Genomic DNA, 26,598 nt, shown 5'->3' on the forward strand with positions numbered 1-26,598 from the left:
AAAGTCATCTGTTGAAATTTGCTGTGAATTAATTCTATCAAATTTGACAATGTTTTGTTCATAAAGATATAAAATAAAATATTACCAATGTTCATTACTGTAGTGCTGTAATATTTGAATTTTGTAATACATTAATGTTTTTGTTCAAAATACATTATGTAACCATCTTGTTCGTACAGTTATATTGTTATTAAAAATAGACAATTTTGTTAACGAAAATATAATTTATTTTAATGGGTTAAATTAAAATATGAAAAAACAGTATCTTCTTTTCAGGATATAAAATAAATTTCATCAAAATTTTGAATTCACTATAAATAAACATACAAAGTCAAAAAAATGTGCATATTTTTTGCAACTTTTCTGTTCGTACATCTAATCATTAACAAAGTCTTAATTGCCAACTATTACACAAAATTAATATCTTGTAACACATCCTTTGGCTTTAATGACCTCACATCTTCTTTTCATTGCAGAGACAAGTTTCTTGCAAACCTCTGGGGTGATATTCTGTCATTCTTCAGCCACTATTCTTCTGAGCTCCGGATTGGATGTTACCTTGCTATTTCGTATCCTCCTTTTCAAAGTTGGCCACAAATGTTCGATAGGATTTAAATCCGCTGATTGACGTGGCGTTTTGAGTTGATGGGGAACGTTCAAAACGAGCCAGGTCTCGACGATTTCGGCGGTGTGTTTAGGGTCGTTATCATGTTGAAATATATAACTACCCTGGAAGCCCATTTTTTAGCACTTTCTTTCAAATTTGTCATAAGAATATTCTTGTACATCATTTTATCCATAATTCCATCAATGAAGTGTACGTTTCCTACTCCACAGGAAGACATACAGGCCAATATCATGATGGAACCACCTCCGTGTTTTACAATAGGAATAGTATTTTCTTTCCTGAAGGCAGAGTTTGCCTTCCTCCGCACTTTGTTGCAACCATCTGAGCCGAAAGGATTTATTTTCGTCTCGTCGGACCATATTACACGATCCCAGTAGTCCTCCTCTTTAGAAACGTGTTCGTTTGCAAATAGAAGTCTTTTTATTCTATTTGACTCACTAATAAAAGATTTCTTACGTGGAACCCTGCCATGATACCCGTGTTTCCACAATACACGATGAATGGTCTGGTTAGATATTTCCTTTCCTATTGTGTCTTGTACTTGTGAACGCAGTTTTTCAACACGTAACCTAGGGTCACGTCGAATTTGTTGTACAATGTATCTTTCGTCCCATTCATTTAATTTTCTTTCTTTTGGTTTTCGCCTCAAATTCTTCCAAGATCCTTCATATTTAATTTTGTTTACAATATGCTGAACTGTTGAATGTGTATGTCCAACAATTTTACTTATTTCCCTTAAAGATTTGCCTCTAAGGGCAGGTTGAACAATAACTTTCTTCATATCTTCTGAAAGCTGCTTTCGCTTCGCCATCTCGTACAGTACTATCATGTTTGCAAGGTAAAAATGTAAACAAGGGAAGCCACCACTCAGCAATAGCAAGCACTGACCTGTCAGCGTATTTTGAAACAGTGAGATAGGGCAAGACTTGTAAGTGTACGAACAGAAGAGTTGCATATGCAACACAACTAATAATGGTGATTTATTTTTTAAATAACAACAAATGTTTTAAAGATACATTATAATTAAATATAATAGCGAATATTATGAATAAACTGCACACGGTTATATACGTGAAGAAGAAAACAAAATTGTTATCTTATTTGACAGTTAAAACGGATGTTATCACAAAAATATGGGCTGTACGAATAATACTGTTATATACTGTACATAAAATAAAATATCGCCAATGTTTATCACTGTAGTGCTGTAATATTTGAATTTTGTAATAAATTAGTTTTTTTCAGCATCAAGAATAACTTAATCTATATTTTAAAAAATTCAGCCAAAAACAACCCTTGTCACACATGCCCATCTTCAATAATTTATAATAGTCATATTTAAGCGTTAATTAATGCGAATTTTATGTTACATTATTTCACATAACCTGTAGAATCATTTTATAAATATCTTGTTAATACTGCAGTTTATATAGATTGTAGAAAGTTTTTTGCTTCTCCTGAAAAATTAACTTTTTTGACAAGGGCTGTTTTTATAAAAAAAACCTTCAATTGTTCGGAAATGGACAGGATTCTCGATTATTCAGGTTCAGATTTGAACAGATTTCACTTTATTTCCAAATTACCACTAAGCAAAAAATATTTTTATCCGATATATTGAATCCCCTTCACAGACACCACTTTGGAATGATTTCTCACCAGTATGCTGCGAATGTGGGTAACGTTACAAAACTTTTGACGATATACTACTTCAATTGTCTCACACACGAAAGCAGACGTTCATGATTTTTAGGTTATTCGGCTACAAAAATAATTCCCATAAAACGCAAAGAACAATAGTGTAGTGACGTTCGTGGCTTTTCAACCTCTTCTGCTTCGAGAAACTCCTTCCGCAAAGATCGAACTTCAGTGGTTTCTAGCCAGTATGGTTCTGCACATGAGTTATGATACTTGACTTATACCAGAAGCTCTTTTCACAAATATCGCACTTGAAAGATTTCTTATCACTATGTTGGCGTTCATGGCATTCTAGAGTACTATGCAGAAAGAAACACATGCCGCAAACATCGCATTGCAATGGTTTCTCACTAGTACGTTGGAGTTCACGGTTCTTTAAACTCTCCTCACTAGAGCACGTCCCAGTACTATTGCATCTGATCGATTTATCGATTAGTGTGCAGGTGTCGGTGAGTAACTAAATGCCCCCACTGCGGAAAACACTGTCCACAGTTATTGCATCTGAAGGATTTCTGGACAGTGTGGAGGCGTCGGTGTATTTCTAAATACCCAGACTGAGAATAACACTTCCCGCAGATACTGCATTTAAATGGCCTCTGACCAGTATGCTTGGGTTCGTGTCTTCTCAAGTAGAACGGATCTCGGAACCACTTTCCACACTTCCCGCATTGGAATCGTCTCTCGCCAGTATGTTGACGTTGATGTCTCTTTAAATTACTTGAATGCGAAAAACAATCAACGCATTTGAACGGTGTCTCACATGTATGACGCCGTTCATTTTTTTATTCATTTAACAGCATGTCCCATTACATTTGTTGTAATATGACATGCTTGAATCTTTCTTAAAAACAATATTATTTACAATGAGTACAATGAGCTATATAATACAGTATTTGTAAACAACAAGGCACGTAAGTGCATTAATTATATTAAAACATTATTCCTTATGAATTACTAAAATTTGTAATTTATCAAACAATATTACTTAGGATTAATTCAATGTGTGACACAATCATATTTGTAGAACTCGAAGACCCGTAAGTGCATTAATTATACTATTACTTAATATTAATGCAATGTGTTCATTAATTAACCTACGTCTAAAACATCATTCAATTTGGACTATCATTTCTTCAAAACAATATTATTTAAGATTAAAACAACGAAAACAATATTACTTAAGTTTAATACAATGAAAACAATATTACTTACGATTAATACAATATGTTACAATTTTTATATACGATGAAAGGTAGGTCAAAGTACATTAATTATACTCCCTTTTGAACATTATTCCTTATTATCAAATTTAATCCTATTAGCAAATAGTATTATTTACAATTAATGCAACGTTTTATATAATACAATTTTTTTTCTACGATTATAGGCAAGTTCATTAATTATACTGCCTAAAATATTATACTTTACAGCTTATTCAAAATTATTCTATTAACACAATATTATTTGCAATAGTACATGATTATGAATTACAATTTCTTAACACTATGGCAGGGTAGTGCGTTAATTTTCGCCGTATCTGAAGCATTATTCCTTGCTGAATATATAATTTATCACACTATCAAAGCAATATTATTTACAGGAAATAAATAAATAAAAAGCATAAAAAAATAAATAAAAATTACATTGGGTTACATAATGCACTTTTAAAATATGTCAGGTAAGCGTTACTGTGTCTTAACCAATGTACTCTATAGGTTATCGAAATTTATCCCATTGACGAAGTTAATAAATTGTTTTTTATGTTTCTTCAATAAATCTATTTTAGGTGGTGGCCACATTCCGCCTGCTATTCTTATCTGTATTTTAAAATTATATCTTTCTTTGTCTAACCTAGTGCAGTCAAATAGTAAGTGGTCAACAGTTTGTTCGTTTTCGTTGCAGATACACATGGGATCGTCATTTATTTTAAATCTGTGGTAGTATGATCACAGTGTACTATATACAGTCGCGAAGCTCAATATGTAGTAAAAATGCAAACATGGGTAGTTGCCCACCACTAGGATCGCTACTATCGCCTCATCATCATAGATCTCTCCTAGCAGATGACAAAATATGTTACACTTTCGTTGTCGTGTTCTTTTGGAAAATTAGCACCTTCCTTCCATTATTGAAATTTTAAATGGTTAAAGTTCTTTTATTATTTTAATGAAGTATATTAAATTCCACCATAAACTCGAAGACACCTGCAAGAAATAGGTTAATATTATTTTTGTTTGTGCAAAACGAACTGAAATTTACTATAATCGCTTCACTCATTCAAGATTATAGCGATAATGAACTATGAAACCAATAAATATTAATTTGCATTTCCCTTTACAACAATAATATAATAACAAAAATAATGGAAATATGAATTAATGGGAGTAACTTACGTGTACCGGCACTTGTAGTAGTTAACAAAGTGGGATGAGGTTAAGCAATAATAATCACACCAGAATTGGAAATAAAACGTGATCAATAAATTTTATTGTAACAGACTTACTATTTCTACGTCTCTAGTAAAGTAACAAATAAAAATAACAACAAAATTAACAGTTATAATTAAAAACATATCCTTTGAAAAAAAAAAGTAGGCCTAAATTGTCTGAAATTGTACAATTATTCAAGGAATCAGCTGATACAGACGTAGAAGTAGTGCAAGGCTTTTGTTTCTCAGCTGCAGGTAATAACAGAACAGGTTTATTTAAAACATCGAATAAAGTTGGAACTGCATTCCAGATTAATTTATTTTTGTTTTCGAAATGAAGAGAGCAAAACTTTATATTATTATAAAGATATGCTTCATTCTTTGTCATTAGATCTTCCCTCCTGCTGTTTGTAAACCACTTTTTGCATCTATAAGTAAAATAAGAAATAGATGTTAGGATTTTTCTTCACGAGCATCAATGTGAAATAGGCAACGACCTAGCTACTCGATAGAAATGCGACTCAGTCCACTCTAAATCCACAGTCGACCGTGGACAGTCTATTGTTTCTAGTTGCTAACCGCTTAGAGCGCTTTATCGCGAGATTTGTAAAAAAAACACCTCTAGCTTCGCGACTGTATATAGTAGACTGTGGTATGATCTTGTTCTTCCACGACCTGTTAGAACTGTGGTTAGGTTTGGTGATAATGTAAACTTTGCTCGCCGTTCATGTTTCCTTAAATTGCCTCTACCCGCGAAACACTTTCCACAAATATCGCATTTGAATGGCTTCTCGCCGGTGTGCTGGTGTTCGTGTCTCATTAACTTCCTGGGATACGAGAAACACAATCCACACACATTGCATTTGAATGGCTTGTCATTCGTGGCTTACTTCACCACCCGAATGCGAGAAACACTTTTGACTTGCATGGCATTCGACTGTCTGGTTGAGATGTTCCTCCTCCGAAAAATAATTGTCACAGATATCACAATTGGAATGCTTATCTTCACTTGCATGCTCACAGATATGACTCTTCAGAATCCCCGAATTCCAGGAACTCTTTTCATAGACAACGCATCTGAATCGCTTCTTAAATCCATGACCGCGCGAGGCAGGCGGTGTGAATCCTTCGCTACCTAATGACGCAGCTCTGTCGTGGGTATCTGCAAAACTATCACAATCACGTTACAACAGAATTCACACAAACGTGAAACGTATAAGCAATCCTATTTAAACACTACAAGTTAAAACAAAGGTTATACTGACATATGCAAGACTTTAGTTTTCCGTATCTGCAATAAATATATAATCTATGTAATTATATAATCTAGCAAAAATCACCAATAATTTAGGAACCTAGGAATGGAGATAGAAGTTGCCATACCATACTATCCAAAAATATAAAGGAGAAGATATTGTATTAAATCAGACTAGCTATAGAAGGCGATATATTTACAAGATTGATGATTTAGGGGAACAGGAGCTCCGTATTATAAGAATTATTAAATGTCACTGGACACCTTAATACAATTTACCTCAGAATTAAGAATAAACACGTGAGGAACACAATATGATTTGGATCATTATTCGAAATAGATATAAAGTGGCACGCAAATATAGATCAGCGAACTTCTGTAACGTATATTGTCCAAAATTTAAAAAAATATAATTCGTTATGCAAGCCTCCATGACATAGTATGATTTTTGCGGCAAAATAAAATAGGAGTAATTAAGTTACGGAGGTATGAAGGAAGGTCTGGACTTCAAATATGGTGTGAGTCCATCAAATTCGATTCTCTACACTGGGGAGCATTATAACGCACATATAAGAGGTGGCAGGATTATTAATGTACAGTCCTGACGGAAAAAGTTGAATATTACACAGTTAACATTGGGACTTAGTACAGAATGGAAGGTTCATTTATGGTGACTTCTTGTTATTTACGGAACTTTCCCTCACTTAGTTCTTCCACAAAGTTATTAAAACACTTATTACATCTACGAGTATCTTCATTACCTGATCTTACTTTTCCTCATTTAGTTCTTCTAGAATTTAGTTTGAGTTTGTCTTTTATATTGGAATTTACGAACGTTTAGGCTACCTAAGAAGTTATGTCATGAATGTTCATTAGGTTGTCTGCACTTGTAATAAAGAACGACATTTCTTTCGTCAAAGTGGATGATGTACATACACAGCTGATGAAGAGGTAGAAATGGAATCTCTCCGAGGTACTGCAAGAATCCATCCTTCTCTTCTATTTTCATCTTCGGGGAACAAAAAAATTGTTACATACGTGCCGGATTTTAATGTAAAATCGTAGTTACACTTGCACTGTAGAACACAGCATCGCATAGGCATCTGAACAATTAAACTTTCACAATACTAATATGTACGTCTGAAATGAAATGTCAAAATTTTTTAGGTTAGGTTGAAAAAATATAATAAACATTTATAGTAAGTCTTATTATACTAGCCCGCGATACAATAAAAACCATATCCACCATTAAGAAACCGATGTTCATTTTAAATAGTTTCACTACATTCTTCGCACTTGGCTTTTCACTCCATCTCGAAGTATATATGAGTTTATAGAATACCCGATTCTCTTAACTCTTTTCTGCAAACATTATTTTTATTTTTTTCTGTCTTCGGCAAGTGCTTTCAGTTGCTCAGATTTTGTCACACAATTCAAACAAACATCGCATTTCAATGCTTGTTATGAGAACGTACGTGAAGTTTTCGATGGCCAGGTTGCGAGAAACTTTTCCCACAGATATTGCACTTGTACGGCTTCTCGCCCGTGTGAGTACGGACATGAGCTTTCTGAACACCTTTAGTTGAGAAAAATTTCTCACAGATATTGCACTGGAAAGGTTTCTCGCCCGTATGTATACGTACATGAGCTTTTAAGGCACTTGTCTGTAGGAAACATTTCCCGCAAACATCGCATTTGAAGAGTTCCCCGCCCATATGAGCTCGGACATGAACTTTAAGATGGCTAGACACTGTAAAACATTTCCCACACTTCTCGCATCTGAAAGGTTTCTCCCCAGTGTGCGTACGTACGTGAGCTCTTAGTACACTATTCGTAGAGTAAAATTTACCACAGATATTGCACATGTAAGGTTTCTCGCCGGTATGTGTACGTACATGAATTTTCAGAGTACCCGATTGTGGGAAACATTTTCCACATATATCGCATTTGAAACGCTTATCGCCCATGTGAATACGTAGATGAGTTTTCAGATAATTAGACACCGCAAAAGATTTCCCACAGGTATCGCATTTGAATGGTCTCTCTCCCGTATGAGTACGTACATGGGCAATTAGAGTACGTGATTCTGCTAAATACTTCCCACAGATATAGCATTTCAATATCTTTTCGCCGGCGTGAGAGCGAAAATGCATTTTGAGACTGTGGAAAGTCTGCAACAATTTTCCACAAATAATACACGTGAAGGAGCCACTGTCTGTTCGAGTAGGTATGTGTGATTGCAAATTCTTTCTTCGAATCACTTCATCGGAAATCTGACGAACAAGTGTACTTTCAAAGACAGGTGGTTGTGAAGAGACAGCATTTCCAGGATTTGTGCACTTCTCCTGCAGCGATTCACTCCTGTCAATATTGAAAATTGCTGCATTTAGTCAAGGATACCACTCTCGTGACAGCAAAGTATAAGCGTGAAATTGCAAGACGCGATAAATAAATGTACCACAAGAAATTATCGAGGATTGTCCATATGTACAAATACGTAATCCAGATTGCCCTATTAAGCAAAATTATTGTATTTGGATGAAATGACACAGTGTGGTTGAAATCAAGTGTGTTGCAAAACGTGAATAAACTGGAAAAGTCTCGAAACATTACAAACTGGTGTCAATCTAGTACTCGCTTTTGAAAACAAATTACCGAGTTAGAAATACAAGTCATTTGAAACTGAAAAACAAGTTAATGTGTAGTTCCTAACTCTAGTCAAAATAAAGAACCTGCGTGCCTTCACGTAATCATGATATTAATCGTAAGTAAGATCTACTTCACATTTTCATGAAGTGTATTCTCTTGATCAATAATATGAGTGATGTGGGCGCTACCATATTCCGTTTCAATTATTATAGAGTTCCGATAATACATTCTCTCTAATTTCATGAAGGAATGTCTTACGATAGAGAAATCGAAGTTTATTTTTTATAATTGCATACTAGAGTTAATTGGTGGAGTTTACAAATGGTGCGTCAGTTACTATGGCTATTTGTGCCGTTACCTAAAATCCTTCACAAAACAGAATCACAATATAATATTCAGAATGCTTAAAAAAACTCAAAAAGCGTTGTCACGGTTAAAACGAGGTACATAAATGCATTTTCAACAAGATGATGCATAAAAATCATGAAAGTGAGCTGTTCTCAGACCCTAGTATTCAGAAAGAAAAAATAAAAAAATAAAACAAATGCCACCAGAAGTAAATTATCTGGCACATTTCTAAAATGCTCTGATGTAAAAGGTCCAAATGTCAAGTTTTTTAAGAAAAACATATACTAAACAACAAATGCAACCTCAGAATGTAAAGGGTCCGGAGGATAAGTAAAACGGGTCAATATAAAACTAAATCATCCTGTGAAGTCCTGTATTCGATAAAAATCTCAGTATTAGTATTAGCTGCAGTAGTACTTGCAGTAGTAGAATTGCATTAGTATTATCTGCAATAGTACTTGCAGTAGTAGAATAGCATTAGTATTAGCTACAGTAGTACTTGCAGTAGTAGAACAGCATTAGTATTAGCTACAGTAGTACTTGCAGTAGTAGAACAGCATTAGTATTAGCTACAGTAGTACTTGCAGTAGTAGAACAGCATTAGTATTAGCTACAGTAGTACTTGCAGTAGTAGAACAGCATTAGTATTAGCTACAGTAGTACTTGCAGTAGTAGAACAGCATTAGTATTAGCTACAGTAGTACTTGCAGTAGTAGAATAGCATTAGTATTAGCTACAGTAGTATTTGCAGCAGTAGAATAGCACTAGTATTAGCTACAGTAGTATTTGCAGCAGTAGAATATCACTAGTATTAGCTATAGTAGTACTTGCAGCAGTAGAATAGCACTAGTATTAGCTACAGTAGTATTTGCAGCAGTAGAATAGCACTAGTATTAGCTATAGTAGTACTTGCAGCAGTAGAATAGCACTAGTATTAGCTACAGTAGTATTTGCAGCAGTAGAATAGCACTAGTATTAGCTACAGTAGTACTTGCAGCAGTAGAATAGCACTAGTATTAGCTATAGTAGTACTTGCAGCAGTAGAATAGCATTAGTATTAGCTACAGTAGTACTACTTGAAGTAGAAGAATAGCATTAGTTTTAGCTACAGTAGTACTTGCAGTAGCAGAATAGCATTAGTTTTAGCTACAGTAGTACTTGCAGTAGCAGAATAGCATTAGTTTTAGCTACAGTAGTACTTGCAGTAGCAGAATAGCATTAGTATTAGCTATAGTAGTACTTGCAGTAGTAGAATGGCTATTTGTATTAGCGATAGTAGTACTTGCAGTAGTAGAATAGCATTAGTATTAGCTATAGTAGTACTTGCAGTAGTATAATAGCATTGGTATTAGCTATAGTAGTACTTGCAGTAGTAGAATAGCATTAGTATTAGCTATAGTAGTACTTGCAGTAGTAGAATGGCTATTTGTATTAGCGATAGTAGTACTTGCAGTAGTAGAATAGCATTAGTATTAGCTATAGTAGTACTTGCAGTAGTAGAATGGCTATTTGTATTAGCGATAGTAGTACTTGCAGTAGTAGAATAGCATTAGTATTAGCTATAGTAGTACTTGCAGTAGTATAATAGCATTGGTATTAGCTATAGTAGTACTTGCAGTAGTAGAATAGCATTAGTATTAGCTATAGTAGTACTTGCAGTAGCAGAATAGCATTAGTATTAGCTATAGTAGTACTTGCAGTAGTAATATAGCATTAGTACCGGTATTAGCGATAGTAGTAGTTGCATGAAATTACGTCACGAAATAATTGAAACAGTGATAACTTGGTGTTAATAAAGCAAACACTGCACTCACCTCTGCACTGTGACTTCAACCTCATGTGTTGTTTCTTCCAACAAAATCTCCTCCTTCACTGTGTTCACATAGCACGACAATTCCTGAAAAAAAAAAAAACAGTGATCGAAACATATAAATGCAGCACCAATATTAGCTGATCAACTAGATCTTGGATTTTCTATGTTGTCGATTTGAGATTAAATCGTAAAGATCCCACAGTGTGATGAATTCAGGGGAATTCGGCCCTCGATTCCATTATGTTCCTCCAAGAGATTTCATATATATTTTAAGATATAATTAATATAATATTATATTTCAATTTGATGTCTTTTAGTAACTAAAATAAATCCGGTTATATAGACTTTCATGTAGTTGTTTCTTGCAAGGACGGAGGTCTGTCTACAGATCTCAGTTTCTGAAAATAGAAACTGGCTGAATTTTCAGTCTTGATTCTCACAGCAAATATGGCAGGAGTGCTGTGTTTTTATGGTTAAGTTTTCACTGTTAGTTATGCTTAGCAAATAACCAAATATAATAAACTTGCTTAGTAATGTTTACTGGGTTGTCTGGCATCTGAATGATATGAAGGTGATAATGGCAGCGAAATGAGTATAGGGTTCAGAGCCGAAATTTACCCAGCATTTGCTCTTAACAGTTGAGGGTAAACCTCAACCAGGTAACTTGTCCCAACCAGGATTTGATCTCGAGCCCGCTCGTTCACGGTCAGGCATGCTAGCCGTTACCCCACGGTGTTTGACGAACTTGTTCACTAAAATATTTATATTAGATACGTAAATATAAAGGTCTGAATGCATTGCGTTGATGCAGAAGTTCATAGCGTTTTTATTTCGCATGTTTTTACTCCAGTTGCTTTGAGTTTATTTATCGATCATAATTTTTTATTTGAAATTCAATTGTTGCACTTGAGTTTGCATTTTGAAATTTTCATTTTTGCAGATGGTGAGTGGAGCCATGGACGCTAGGAAATGGAGTGTCAAGTGGAACATTTCCAACATATTCTTCTTTTTGAGTTCAACAGAGGAGCGAAAGCAGCGGAGGTGGCCAGAAACATTTGCGCCGTATATCGGGACAATGCTATCGGAGAGAGCTAGGCAAGAAAATGGTTTTCTCGTTTTAAGAAGGGTCGTTTCGACACTAGCGACACTTTGGGAAATTAAGTTTGAATATTCATATCAGTGCACCTGAAAAACTCTAGACAAGATACTTGAAGAAGCATTCAGCTAACTTAATTTGTAGTAAATTAGTACTCGTGCACATACTAAGTTCAGGCAGTTTACGTACAAGCAGTACCTAATACCCAACGCTTGCTTCATGGAACAATATTACACAGACTGATAATTCGCAATTACATTTTACATAATAATATCAACATTTTTAAGAGCTGGTCTGTATTAAGATTTAGTAGCATTGAAAACAAATACAAACGAATGAAGTTTATATTTTTTACATTTATCGCATTTTTTCTTTGTTATCTTTTACATAAACTTCCTCTGTTGTTACGTAAGATCTCAGTTATTTCTATTTTTCTGTTCGGTCCACTCCCGCTCTGTAGAATATAAATTCACCAGGAGGAAAACGTTTGAATTCAACATGGATCCAAAATATCTTTTAGTAGATGATAACATTGTTGTCCACATTACACTACGAATAACTACTATATAAATATTGTCATAAATGTATTATACAAACAGTACACTAATTCAACAATGGACATAGTTACTGGATCATTATACACTAAATTGAGTTTTTAATCTTATATGAAAGTACAGTACAAATAGAATTAATGATCAGGCTCCTGATTGTTCAGTTTTGCGGCGTTATTAGGTATTATACAGGGAAATCATTTTATTTTTACTTCAATTTTTATTGTACCTGAGTTTTTGAATGTACTTCACTCCCACCCCTTCTACTAATGAAGTTCCAACTCCACACAGAACCAAGACCGCAGATAGTAAGCACTACTGAGTTACTGAGTATAGTACGTTCCAGAAATATGTTCGCGTTTTCCAGTGACGAAAGAGCTTTCAATATTGAATCATATTTTCGCACAGGTACTGTCCGTTTGCCTACGTCGCATCCCGATTTCCCCCACCTGCTTCTGCTCGCCCCTCTGTAATAACTGGGCTGTCTTAGCTCTTTTCTGAAAACATTAATTTCTCTTAGGGATTGGGCGTTTACGTAATATTATACAGCTGTTTAATTTAACTTAAATAAAAGGGCCTCGTTAAGTAATTAACTGTCACGTGATTTCCTCCCTTTCTACAATCCTGCGGCATAACCACTTGGAGCATGTCTGAGTAATTTTATATTTTCGGGTCGGGCAGAAGTGAAGATTGAATTAACAGTAAGTAGAGTAGGTATAGAATTATTTCAACATGAGTTACTAGTACGAAGGACGAAACTGGCAATTGGAATTAGATGCAATAGTCTATAGTGCGATAATATGCACAAAAGAACTGAAGCCTGTATCGAAATGAACGGCCACCATTTTCAAAATTGTGTTTAAATATTCATATTATGATTATTTTTCAATTTTACTTCTTTCTCTATATTGTATGCTAATGTGCTGTAGACAGTATAATATACTGTTGTCACGCCAGGAGAAGGCGGCTGAAGTACTTAGACAGGGGCGGAGGGGAAACAGTCGCGCATGCGCACCGTGCTGTTCACCGCAATATTCCTGTTTCACAAACATCTACTGCACGTGTCTATGAGTCTTTGCGACTTTGTGAAAATAATAGTGCGGTTTTTATTGTAGTGTTTTATTAGTTTCAATAAGACAATTGTTTTCAATATACCACAAATCGTGTATTGCTTTAGTTATCCTTTGCTTTTCGTGTTAATACTGTTGATAATAATATAGTTAATAGAATTTATGTTATTGTATACTGTTATTTAGGTTTATAGCAGTTTTTTGTTTATTGTAAATATTTCGACAAAGAGGAAACAAGGATTGACCATCTATAGCGAAGAAAGGAATATTATTAGAAGTGCAAAATAATTCTGTGATGAAAAAAAGAACAACAGTGCCTTTGCATTCCTCTTACGAAACCTACAGCAAAGGTAGAAAAGTACTCTAATCTATCCACAAGAACAATACAGCGTATAAGGAATGAAATGAAAGACTGCACAAAAGAAAGTGCGTTGTCGACACCTGAGGGAGAAAAAAAATGTAAACGTCCAGACTACCGAAACGCAAATGTAGATGACTTCGACAGAGATTGACAAAAAAGATATAATTCAGAATTTTTATTTGAAAAAGAAAGAAGGCCACTGGCGTAGCTCAGGAGGTAGTGCGTTTGCCTGCTGATCTGCAGTTGTGCTCGGGAGCGAGTTCGATTCCCGTTTGCGCTGACTACCTGGTTGGGGTTTTTCCGAGGTTTTCCCAAGCAGAAGGCGAATGTCAGGTAATCTATGGCGAATCCTTGGTTTCATTTCGCCAAATACCATCTCGCCATCATAAATTCAATCGACACTGAAGAAGCTAGTAGTTATTAGTGTCGTTAAATAACAAGTAAAAAAATAGTATCAAGCTGCAACAAACGTCTACCCTTTTACAAGAGAAAATTGATTTGAAATGAAAGACAACATTAAGACGAATACTGAAGAAAAAGGAATTCAGGTGGAAAAAGTGTGCAGCAAAAAAAAAAATTGCGGAAAACACTGTAAATTAGAATACGTGAAGATATCTACAGCAAATATGAAAGCTTAGGAAAGTGGAAAAACCGATTTTGTATCTGGACGAAATGCGGATAGATAGGCCTACCAATTTAACGTTTCCCAAGTTCTGGCACGATAAAAATGTTACGGGAGTTTTGACTACCGTAAATGTGTCCAGAACACTCATTGTTGTCCATCAGGATGGGGGCGGTGGGGCTAATGGCTTTGTTGAGAGATTCGAATTAATATACACGGCTGGAACAGATCATACTCCAAAAATTTTGAAAAATGTGATAATGATAGTCATAGCGACAGCACCGAAGATGCGGAATCTTTTATGTCTGACTCCGTTCCCTTGTAGCCAAGTAAGTCAGGTCAGAGTGTAGCGTAAAGTTCCCCCGTCCCGCCTATCTACTCCCCGCGCCAACTCGTAGCGCGAAGACATTACACTGCGTAATGAATACGTTCGCATGGATAACTCACTTCGTGAGTAAAAACACTTATTCTTAATACAGTACTGTACTTTCATTAAAGAAAAACCTAATGAAAATGATCGAACTGAAAATCGCGATATTTCCTAGTTTACGTAAATGGATGAACTACTTTTCTTCCTTCCTATACCTAGTAGAGTGATTTGTGTTTTACGCCAGTATCATCGAACTCCAGTCTTGGAGGGGGGAGCAAGCGGTGTTTCTGGTTCTCTAAAGGTATAGACAGGTTAATATTAAAAATGTTAGTAAAATAAAATGATGTCCCTGTATATCTCTTCCCTAGTAGGGCATACAAATGTACTGCAGTAAATAGGCACTGGAAGTGAACCCAGGAGATCGCAGTGGGTCACAGCCTCATAAGGCTGCTGGGTTCCATTTGCACAAATTTCTAGGGTCACACCATGTTCCTCCCAAGGTATCTATACCTTAGATCCGTACAATCCAACAGAAGTTCTGGTGATGACTCAACATCCATCCCACAAGTTGCGTCCTTTGTGGTCCAAAATACGTAGATGTAGATGGCAGTGTCTGGTCAGAAGTTAGGTTGTCCATGTCGGAGGGAGGGGTTGCTTAGTTAAGTCAAGTCTTGGTTCGAGTTCGGCCTGTGTAGACCTCAGCTGGCTGTTCAGCACCATGGCACTGGATGGTCAGTAAATCAATGAGCTCTGCTTTAATTCTCGTTGTACATTCCTGGGGTCGACTGTGTGTGCGCTAGCAGTCCAACTGTCAGATCAAATATAAATAATCTTGCCCTTAAACCTTGCATGATCTACTTAGGTTGCCATCATAGCAAATACTTCAGCTAGGCAAATCATACAGAAACTCTTGCACCGCAGTCCGTACAACTATTAGTTTTGCAGCCAGGTGGCAACAGATAAAGGTAATCTGTCTTCTATCTTATTAGAGGACCACGCCCTCCTCTACTGAAAGTCAATGACTTTATGTAGTCAACACTTAGCTGATGATTAACATAATGATACAGTCCTGTCTTATATCAACAACAGCACCGATGTCCGCGGCCTTGAACCAACTTAAATATTATGATCACATGTCTTTGGCAAAAGGAAAGTCAGCTGGCCAGACATGGCCTTCACCTGCCAACATCACGCGAGAAGAGTGACACACATTGCAATAAAAGAAAACATGACTTTGTGGTCACGACCATCAGTAACCCCGAAGATGGCTGCAGAGTTGACAGCCAAAAGCTTGGAAAATTTCAGTGATTTAACTCGGCTGATAGCCCGTAAAACCATTATTGCGAACCAGTGCCGAGAAAGACTCAAATCTGTTGCACTTTTGACAAGTCTGTGTGGATAGTTTTGACTTTCACTACACACGTCGTGATCATATTGTGATCTGACAGTTTAGTCTTATAATTATCCATGTTGAGAAAAAAGGGTATAATATTTTGAGAATAGGTAGTATTCATACAACCAAGGAAAAAATGTCTAAATATATGGGTCCTAAAATTAATATGTTTCAATAAACATGGACTATGAAATAGATAGATTGGCCTCCTAACAAATATGCAACCAATGCTGCCATGATTGAATGGCTGGAAAGGAAAGGCATTCAAGTGGATCCGAAGTTGCACAAAGTAGACTTAGAAATTGTGAATGCTCACAAACCAACTGAAAAAATTTTCAGGATTGACACGAAATTGGCAGACTACGGTCAAACAGTGCTTCGCCTCCCACCCTATATGTGCGAGTTAAATGCAGTAGAGTTGGCTTGGGCTAAGATGAAAAGAACATTGCGGGAAAACAATGTACGTGGAGATATGTCACTTTCGGCACTTCGTGAATTAACCAATAAAGCAATAATATCCGTCACAAAGAAAGATTGGGAGGGTTATTGCAGTCAAGTATTGAGAGTAGAAGCAGGATATTGGCAAAACCATCGGTCAGTTTCTGAAATAACGGTCATCATTATCATAAACTTAGGCGAAGACAGTAGCAGTGACAGTGACAGCAAGAGTGATGGTTCTGAATCTAATTCAGGAAATGAATCTCAAGATGAACTGGCAACACCATTATGATTCAGCAGTGAGTAATATGTTTTCTTTATCAATAGTAGCAGTAGCAGGGCAGTCTCTTCTATACCCTCTACCTCTGTTTGTCATGTGTTTGTTGACAGCGTGTGGATTGTTAGAAGTGGAGTGGGTGAAATTCGTTACAGGGCCGGATTTACCAGTCACCAGCACTTCCCTGTATGCCATGTGATGCAGTATGATGTCATAGTGAGCCGAGATGTGAATTAGTTGAAAACAAAGGTTTTCTAATGCCAAATTGAATTCATAGATGAAGTTTCTTCGAAGCAGGAAATGTAATGCAATTTTAAATAATTTGTAAATTTTACTGGTTATGAAATCGAAGTGGGTACCAATTGCAAATAAAACCTAACCTATTCTTTCTCATCTGCTCAGCTCAAGTTTACATAATGTTCAATTTCTCCACAAATTAGTAAATAAAAGCTGTAATCATTTCGGCCGTGCTAAACTGCATATTAATACCGCCATGAAGAATAATAATCTCATTGTAATGAAAGAGGAAAATTTACCGTTGTATTTTTGTAAATAAAAAACTTCGACAATTGTCATGTTTGAACAGAATTTAGTTTAATTCAAGAATTGGTAATGAAACTAAAATTGTACAATATTTTCAAATGAAACATAACATAATTATTTTCATCTCCCTTGATAAAATTCACAATGCAGTTACTATAATCTAATACAGGGATTATGCTAATAATTGTTTCATAGAATCCTATACTCAGTAACATTAGTTTCAAGATAATGTGTACATTTTTTAAAGAGGCTCTTCATATATTTACTATTTTTCTTTCACTTTAGATTCCAACATTTCGTCAGAACGACGAGAGGATTCCCAATTCTGCTTTCAAACAGTGGCACCAACTTATATGAGCTCTTGGGGTCCGAGCCCACCAAATAATTTGGCGTGTTATCATTTTATTTATGAGATTTATTTAACTTATACCTCAAATGTTTGAGCCCACCCAGTGTTTTCTAAAAGTTGGCGCCAATGCTTTCAGTAGTGTCAAACGTGAAACGTGTTCCGTTCTGTGGAAGGGGCGTTATCATAATGTAAGTTAGTTCCAAAGTGAAACGAGTATTTTGTAACAGCAAGTATTTCGTACTAGCGTTATTTTGGAACAAAGTATTCCAAGCAATGAACTGCTCCAAAATAACTGTTACGTTATTTTTTCTACATTTCTAGTCCTTAGTGAATTTTGTGTAATTCTTCTTAATTATGCGACCTGAAACACGCATGTATGCATTAACAACCCACAGAATATGTTCTATCTGAAAACTCCCGAAAATGATAAAAGGGTAAAAAAAAAAAAAAAATTGGAGTTACGTTCTTTATCATCCATAATTTTTGTCATTAAAGCTCAACAGATTGCTGCCAACATAATATCTTTTAATTTAAGCAAAATACCAACATCATATTTAATTTTTTTTACTTCAGTAGGTTATTTCACGACGCTTTATCAACATCATAGGTTATTTAGCATCTGAATGAGATGAAGGTGATAATGCCGGTGAAATGAGTCCAGGGTCCAGCACCGAAAGTTACCCAGCATTTGCTCGTATTGGGTTGAGGGAAAACACCAGAAAAAAACTCAACTGGGTAACTTTCCCCGACCGGGAATCAAATCCAGACCATCTGGTTTCACGGCCATACGTGCTAACCATTACTTCATAGGTGTGGACTATCATATTTAATTAACATGTTATTAATTATATATTATTATTATTATTTTTATTATTATTACTATTATTATTATTATTATTATTATTATTATTATTATTATTTGTATTATTAATTAAATATTTTTTAACATTTTTCTGTGACACTACAACGTGTGCAAATTAACATTACAAATTTTACTACTGTTGGTATCTACCTTATATCTCCTTACTTAAATATGGGACTATAAGAATTAAGTTTAATTACAAATATCAATAATTTAATAAATAATAATTTTATAACATTTTTCTGTGGAAATCACAATATATGTATAAGTGTAATGATATCTACTATATATTATGCAATTACGAAAAAAATGCAATAATATGCGATAATATGCTTTATAAAAATTACATTTTCTGAATGGGGAACACTATTTAGTCCACATTTTACAAACTGCATATACTTCAATCAAATTAAAAATAAGTTCTTACATAATTATCCTAGCCATAGGAATAACGTTACGTAATCCAAAGATACCCTTTATATATTTTATTCCCTTTTGATTTAAGAAGTGGACTATTACCTATGTATGGCTCAAAGCGCAATGTAATTTACTTCTGCATGCAAGCTATAATACACTGACACGTCAAAGTTGAAAATATGTATGAAATAGGGAGAGCAGAAAAGTGATAAGAAAGATATTTGATTTAGTTAAATTGTTAACAAGTGCTAATAATTCAGAAACATCAGACACAAAAATGTAAACATTAAAAATAAAACGCTGTTCTCTTACTCGTACATATCTGAGTATCTTGTCCATTTAAATGAGTATTTTTCATATCGCAGTTCAAATTTAGGCTAATGTGAAACAATGAACAACTGAATAACAGTACAGTGGAAGTGTCAGTAGCTTCATTACAAAGAAAAATTAGCAGTAAGAAAATTCAATACAGGTGGAATATCTTACTAATGAGACACAACATAGAAATCATAGCTATGGTAGACGCGCTCATACTTAACCCAGTTCATGTATAAATGTAATAATTGTATTTTCAGAATAACACAGGAACATGTATTACATGCGGCCTTCTGACTACGTATAGCAGGAGAAGTGGCAACTGTAACAAATAGCATACAAGATAAAAACTGGAAGGTGAGCCCACTTACCTCAGCTTCACACTTCACAGTGGCAGAGTTACTTGGCACTGGTGTTCCTTCCAGTTTTATCCCTGGTGCGAGATCCTCGCATTCAGGCTTTATCTTCGTCGAGAGCAGATTCAATGAATCCGCCTCCTGAGGAACACAGATATCATAAATGAATGAGTAATTTATTTTGGCTGTATTATAAATAATTTCACATGTTACGAGCTGCATTCTAGTATTATATCTATGATAAGCGGTAAAAAAAATCCGTAAGTCAGAAATTGGTGCTTTTGAGTTGACTGCCACGTGACTATAAACACGAACTTCTTCAGATGGTGTAGTTAGTTAATGGTGTCTTAAATGACGCGTCCGCTACTATGACTATTTATGTCCTTTTTTGAAAACAAAAACACAAACAATAGCTAAATACGAACACGAAAAATAAACGTTGTTACACTAAAACGAACAAGGTGATTAGTAAATTAAATCATTGGACCCAAGGCAATGTGTAAAAAGGAACTATAAAATAACAAAATACCATCAGAAACAAATTATCTGGCGATTTAAAAACAATAAAACTGTATAAAATATTCCCATGTAGAAGGTCTGAAATGTCAAGTTTAAGTAAGAGAAACATAACACAACAAAAGTAACATTCAGATGGAAAGGGTCCAGAGACTAGGCAACAACTGGCCAATAAAATCCAAATCAACTCGTCAAGTCCTGTACTGGATAAAAAATCTCAGAAGTGCATTTGCATAATTAAAATCAGTTCCAAGAGCATCAGGTAGTGTATTGACGCAGAACACACATATTTCCTACAATGCAATAAAATATGTGCGACCGTAATCGGAACATGGCATATCTCACATTCCAGCCGAGGCTCGCCATGTGTCACGTGACTGGCCAATCCTCATGATCTTGTGGCCGAATTCCAAACTCGAACTGTGTTTCGCAATTTATTTCCCTCATGTGCAGACCATTCTCCCTCCCATTGAATATCGCGCCAATACACCTGAGATCCATTCACAGCACCAGCCCTCACTGCCTCATTGCCAGAAATCCAAACTACTCTAGAAACAAAGCACTGGATGTTCCCTGTTGGACAATAGACGAAGTGAGCATATAAGGATGGAAATATGCAAGAAATAAAGTTGTTCTTGTTTTCTAATGTTAGGCGTTTGACAATAGAGTCATTTGACTCTTGCACTCCAATGTTTTTCAAAAATATTGTCATGGTCAGCCACTGAAGCACAGATTTTGAGGCAAGATATAAAGTAAATTGGAAACATCATGTAACAAAAATGTAAAATGCAATGCTGGCGAGAACTGAGTTTGCTTAATACCCAACTGAGACAAAAGAACTAGGAAGGCACAAAAGCCGTAATCCAACTGCGCGAAATGGACTGCACAATTCCAAAACTTGCAAGATAATGACTACAGTCAGGTCGCAAAATTAAGTCTTATTTCTCTTATTTTGTGAATGTTGGTACCCCCACCCCCCCAATGTTTACATTGGTACCATGCTACCATAATAACCGTACAGTTATAAACTTACCATCAAACAAAGATCAGTGACAGCGGCTTGGCTTCATAACAGACGTCATACCAGCAACACAGTGGAAACGGTGAATATGAAATTTCGTGACTGCTTTGGTGTGGAACTGCCAAGATAGGAAGAATGTCGGGATGGGAAAAACGTGCATTCACAACACTTCGCATTGCAAGTGTGCCAATACCTGAATACGATCTTTCAAAACTGGTGGATTGGAAGATGATCTGCAGATGATTAAGCTCCTTTCATCAAGGACAAAGCGTGAAATCGCCGTTGTAACACAACGGCACAAGGATGAGCAGCTGTGGAAGATGCCTTCAACGAAGTGAGTCTTGATTATCGCTGCAAAACATCTGCCAGGACATGGTGCAGAATTCAGCTGTGCTATGAAACTGAAGGTCTTCATATCGATGTCTTGGATCGTTAAATTATCAGGTACAAGTTCATATCAATCAATGAACCATACCATCGTAGTGTCGTACGTCCACTTTACGGCGCCTCTGCACACTTGTGTAAGATATGTTCTGTTTTGGGAAGGGCTGATTAACACGCTAACCAAACTGCTTTTAGTTCGCTACAGCAGCACCTGCACAACTGAAGCTAACTGCTTCATCATCTTCATTCAACATCAGTACATAAAATGACTGGCCTAGGCCCAATTGTATAAAACTCCCTGACTAAAGATCAACTTTGATCGAAGATCGAAAAGTAAACCGAGTTCAGACACTTCTTCTATTGTATAACACTTTTCTGCGATCAAATTACCTTGGTTCAAATGCAATCTAAGTTCACGTGGCAACATTGCATAAACAGGTGAAATAAGTGATGCGAGGACCATGTTACACAGGTTTGTTCAGTGTTGCCAATCTAGCGATTTTAACTCTTTTTCAACAACAATTTCTTTTAACATTTATATTGCTTAAATAGGGATTTAGTGACCTTTTTAGCGACCCATAGTGACAAAATTTAATCTTTCTTTGTTGATAATGAGAAATCTAGCGACTTTAGAACTACTTTTTCGCGACTTTCCGTATTACACTCTGTTGGAGACACTGTTTTTTTTTTTTGCAATGTAAATAATGGCGGACAATAAGGAGGAGGTTGACTGTTCTCCAAGTTGTTATCATGTTATGGTGTTTGATACTGCTAAACATAATAAAGCTTTATAAAACGACAATTTTCGTTTAGTAATACAGTTAATTGAACATTTATGAATGTACCTATCATATCCAGTAATAATTAATGATTGTTATAAACATAATATAATTATAGGTTATGTTATTTGATACAGCTGAACACGATAGAGCCTTATAAAATATAAGAATGTTTGTGTATTAAGGCAAGAAATTGAAAGAAATATATATAAATGTACCTAACATATCTATTAATATTAATAATAATGGATATTTTATTTGCACAATCTGTCACTCGTATATTTCAAACAGAAAAGAAATAACTGAACTTGGATTATCTAACTTAATCGGAGAAATTTCTTCAGTCAAAATTGACTTTAGTTTGAGACAAATTAATCTCAGATTAGACTTTATACAACACAAAATTCCAAGTTCAACTGAAACAAGGATCAATTTAACCTCTGATCTAAGATTAAATGGTTTATACAATCAGGCCCTAGTGTGTTAGTTATAATGTAGGATATTTAAATAATATGACTTTATCAATTATAAATGAAACTTCCAGTAAGAAATATTATAAATCACAACTTGAAGCAAGAGCCCTCCTCAATACTCAAATGGCATGATAGCAAATAAGACGAACTCTATCTTTGATTTACTTTCGTTCTGGTTAGGTCAGTTATATGTAATTTGGAAGACATGCTGTATATTTTCCTACCATATGGTATATTTTTATAAATGTCGCATTCAGGAAATAGACAGTAATTACTTTCAATATACCTCAGAAAAAGTCTTCTTATCTTCCAGACTATTATCACTTGTTTGTATAGCCAATGGATCGCCCTCAGGTTCCGCCTTCACCTGATCCATCATAGCTGAAAGAGATGATTAAGAAACTGATACAAATTTTCACAGTATGAGCTGTTGAGAAAAACGTATTAGCATTTTCTCATAAAGTTATTTTCTGCTGATCTAAAGTATGGAGTAGCTGCTGGTATCCTCCGTATTGGTGGGCTGATCATTATGGATACGATTAACCTTACCGCGAGGTGCAAGTATGTGCGTCCACACACATGTAACTTACATGGATGTATGCATGAACACATAGTTACGAAAGAGATTACCAGCTGAAGGGTTTAAGTAAGCACGCTGTCATTGAACATAAGATTTTACGTAATGATTCAAGCTGCAGAATTCAACAAGCATACATTCATTATCAGCTGCTTGGAAGTAAAGCAGACCACCAGCCCAGGTTTGCCTTCTGATCTGGCGCTGTGCTCGGCGTGGATTCAACTCCCGCTTGTCCGGTTGGGTTTTTTCGAGGTTTTATGAACTGTAACGCAAATGTCACCAAGTCCATCGATGCTAAATAACCAAGTACTTTAACCAAGTACTTGATAAAGCATCGTTAAATACGTATATAAAAAAGCAAAGCGTTTGGTGTTACCCGAGGGAGGTTTTGCATAAAAAATTGACTTTAGGTCTTGTAGGCAAGTTTTCAACGATTACAAAAACTAAATGCATGTTACAAATTAAGTAGGCTATGTCGTACGTAAGTCCCGCGCCGTGGCCTAAGGCACCCTGCCTAGGACTCGCGCTACGGAATGCGCGCCGGTTCGAATCCTCATGAGAGAAGAAATTTTCTCATGAAATTTCGGCCAGTGTATGGGACCGGTGCCCACCCAGCATCGTCATGCATTTGGGGAGCTATGATAGGTGGCGAAATCCGGTTGTGAATGCCAGCTATAACGGCTGGCGGGATCATCGTGCTAACCACACGATACCTCCATTCTGGTTGGATGATCGTCCACCTCTGCTTCGGCATGTGGGCGTGAGGCCAGCAGCCGGCTGGTCGGTCTAGACCCTTCACGGGCTGTAGCGCCAGGGATTATGTCGTAGGTAAACATTACGGGCAGTATTCATAGATATTTTTAGCGCGGGCTTTCGGTGGATGATCAGCGTTTTTCGTATTCATAATCCAGTGTTAGTGATAGGATGTGATTTGAATTCTGTACAAGTAACCAGTCGATAGCCGGGGCTAGCTTAGTATGCTCGTAGCGCGTGCTGCAAAATGTCTATGAATAGCACCCTACGAATTTTGCTGGCATTTGTCTATCAGCTTGAATCCCATATGTGCCCATCATATGTATTCTTTTCAGTCTTCCTCAGGTTGAAAACATATTACGTTGATGGAGATGGGTGAGTGTAAACGGGGACATTGGAGTATATCTAAGGTTAAAACTGCCCCTGGAATAAAACACGCTACTACATTATCAAGGTTAGTTTCAAATTCTCCATGTGCAGAGAAGTATTGCAAAGAAGCCAGTGCAATATTAATAAAGACATCATCACTGATGGAACATCAACTGAATGCACACCATACACTGCAATGTGCCAAAGTCTTACTTATCGCAGGTCGACAAAGGAAAATTTAATTATTAACCGAAATCCACCGCTGTGGAGTAACAGCTAGGCCTAGCATGTCTGATCATGCAATGAGCGGGCCTGGTTCAAATATTGGTTGGGTCAAGTTACCTGGTTACGGTTTTTTCCCGAAGTTTTCACTAAACCAATTTAGCAGAACTGCTGGGTAACTGTCGGCATTGGAGGTCGGACTCATTTCGCCATCATTAATTCGGAATGTCATTACCATGGCCAGGCAGTATTCTCCATATGCACGTACAAGGCTGACCGGCGACAAAGTCATTCAGGCACATGTTGTTAGGTGTAATTTTCAAGAGATTGTTTTATAACAGGATTAATTTCATTTCATAAAGGAATATCGGCAGCTAAAACTTCGCAAAGATCAAAACAGAACTTATTTTAGTTCTCAAACTCTCCACTACCTATGGCTGTTGGGATGACTTCAATACTGTCATGCTGTTTTCTCAACAATGACTTATGTTTAGCACCGCTTGCCTGTATGCTGAATTAGACGAAACCCTTTTTTTTTTCTTTTTTTTTTTTTTTTTTGACAATACATTCCCACAAACACTTTGAACGAAAACAAAGTAATTAGAATGATGCAACTAATAGAGAAATAACGAAGACATTATTATTATTATTATTATTATTATTATTATTACTATTGTTATTGTTATTATTATTGTTATTTATTGCCGCTGTGTCTAGTGTGAATAGTCGCAAATGTTGATTGCGACATGAGAATGTAGACTCGCAATGGATAACCTGACATTCGCCTTGCAGTTGGGAATAAAACAAATTAAGAAAGAAATCAGCCGGAGTGGAGACGAACATTCTACCCTTAAAAAAGGGGTTGACTTGGGTTTGAAGTATGTTAGAAAAAAAAAACAAAAGGACGAGAGACGCCATTGCCCTACTCAATCATCTAGGAGAAATTCAACTAGGAATTTACAAATTTAACCGAAATAATAAATATGTACGCGTGGCAGTATGATGGAGCATAGGTGAAAGCAGAGAATAAAGTCATAAAAAAAAATCAGTGTTCCGACCGTTGCTTACCGAGATTATACAAGCTGGCACACAGCGCTTGAAATACGGGTCTGGAGTGGTTCCCTCGTAATGCCAATTCCGCCGCTGGGAGCGCTGTTCCATCCTAAATATTCATAGCAGAACACTTAAATGGCACTGACATTCGGGACATTTAAAGGACTCACCGTTGCTTATTAAATGCTTCGATCAATAATTTATGGTCAACAGACGTAATTTCAAAACTTCTAAGTCTCAATTATATTAAAATGAATGACTGTCAATCTTCATATTAAAAGATATTAGGCTACATATTATAAACTAAGGTACTACCTTCCTGTTGTTCAATTCATACACCGTACCTTTTTGGAAATTATGAAAGAAACTTTTTTCACGTATTTATTATTATTATTATTATTATTATTATTATTATTATTATTATTATTATTATTATTACTACTTACTTACTTACTGGCTTTTAAGGAACCCGGAGGTTCATTGCCGCCCTCACATAAGCCCGCCATCGGTCCCTATCCTGAGCAAGATTAATCCAGTCTCTATCATCATATCCCACCTCCCTTAAATCCATTTTTATATTATCTTCCCATCTACGTCTCGGCCTCCCTAGAGGTC

At 36.0% G+C, this 26,598-nt stretch overlaps 1 protein-coding gene across 8 annotated transcripts in view; it reads right to left on the reverse strand.

The window, feature by feature from the left end:
- Nucleotides 1–243: 243 nt before the first annotated feature.
- The window catches only part of LOC138692936 (zinc finger protein 235-like), an 84,195-nt gene continuing 57,840 nt past the window's right edge, over nucleotides 244–26,598 (reverse strand). For 4 of the 8 annotated variants that reach the window (XR_011330174.1, XR_011330171.1, XR_011330175.1 and 1 more), the window contains exons 2-6: nucleotides 23,296–23,390; nucleotides 19,852–19,977; nucleotides 10,818–10,900; nucleotides 6,768–8,367; nucleotides 5,788–5,921 (exon numbers count right to left, since the gene is read on the reverse strand). Coding sequence is in view for 3 of the 8 variants with exons in the window: in XM_069816328.1 (XP_069672429.1) it covers nucleotides 7,458–8,367; nucleotides 10,818–10,900; nucleotides 19,852–19,977; nucleotides 23,296–23,390 (1,214 nt within the window). In the remaining 5 variants the exon portion in view is untranslated. The other 4 variants (XR_011330172.1, XM_069816331.1, XM_069816333.1 and 1 more) reach the window with 4 other exon arrangements.

The sequence above is a fragment of the Periplaneta americana genome, chromosome 17, assembly GCF_040183065.1.
Source record: "Periplaneta americana isolate PAMFEO1 chromosome 17, P.americana_PAMFEO1_priV1, whole genome shotgun sequence".
NCBI classification, from domain to species: domain Eukaryota; kingdom Metazoa; phylum Arthropoda; class Insecta; order Blattodea; family Blattidae; genus Periplaneta; species Periplaneta americana.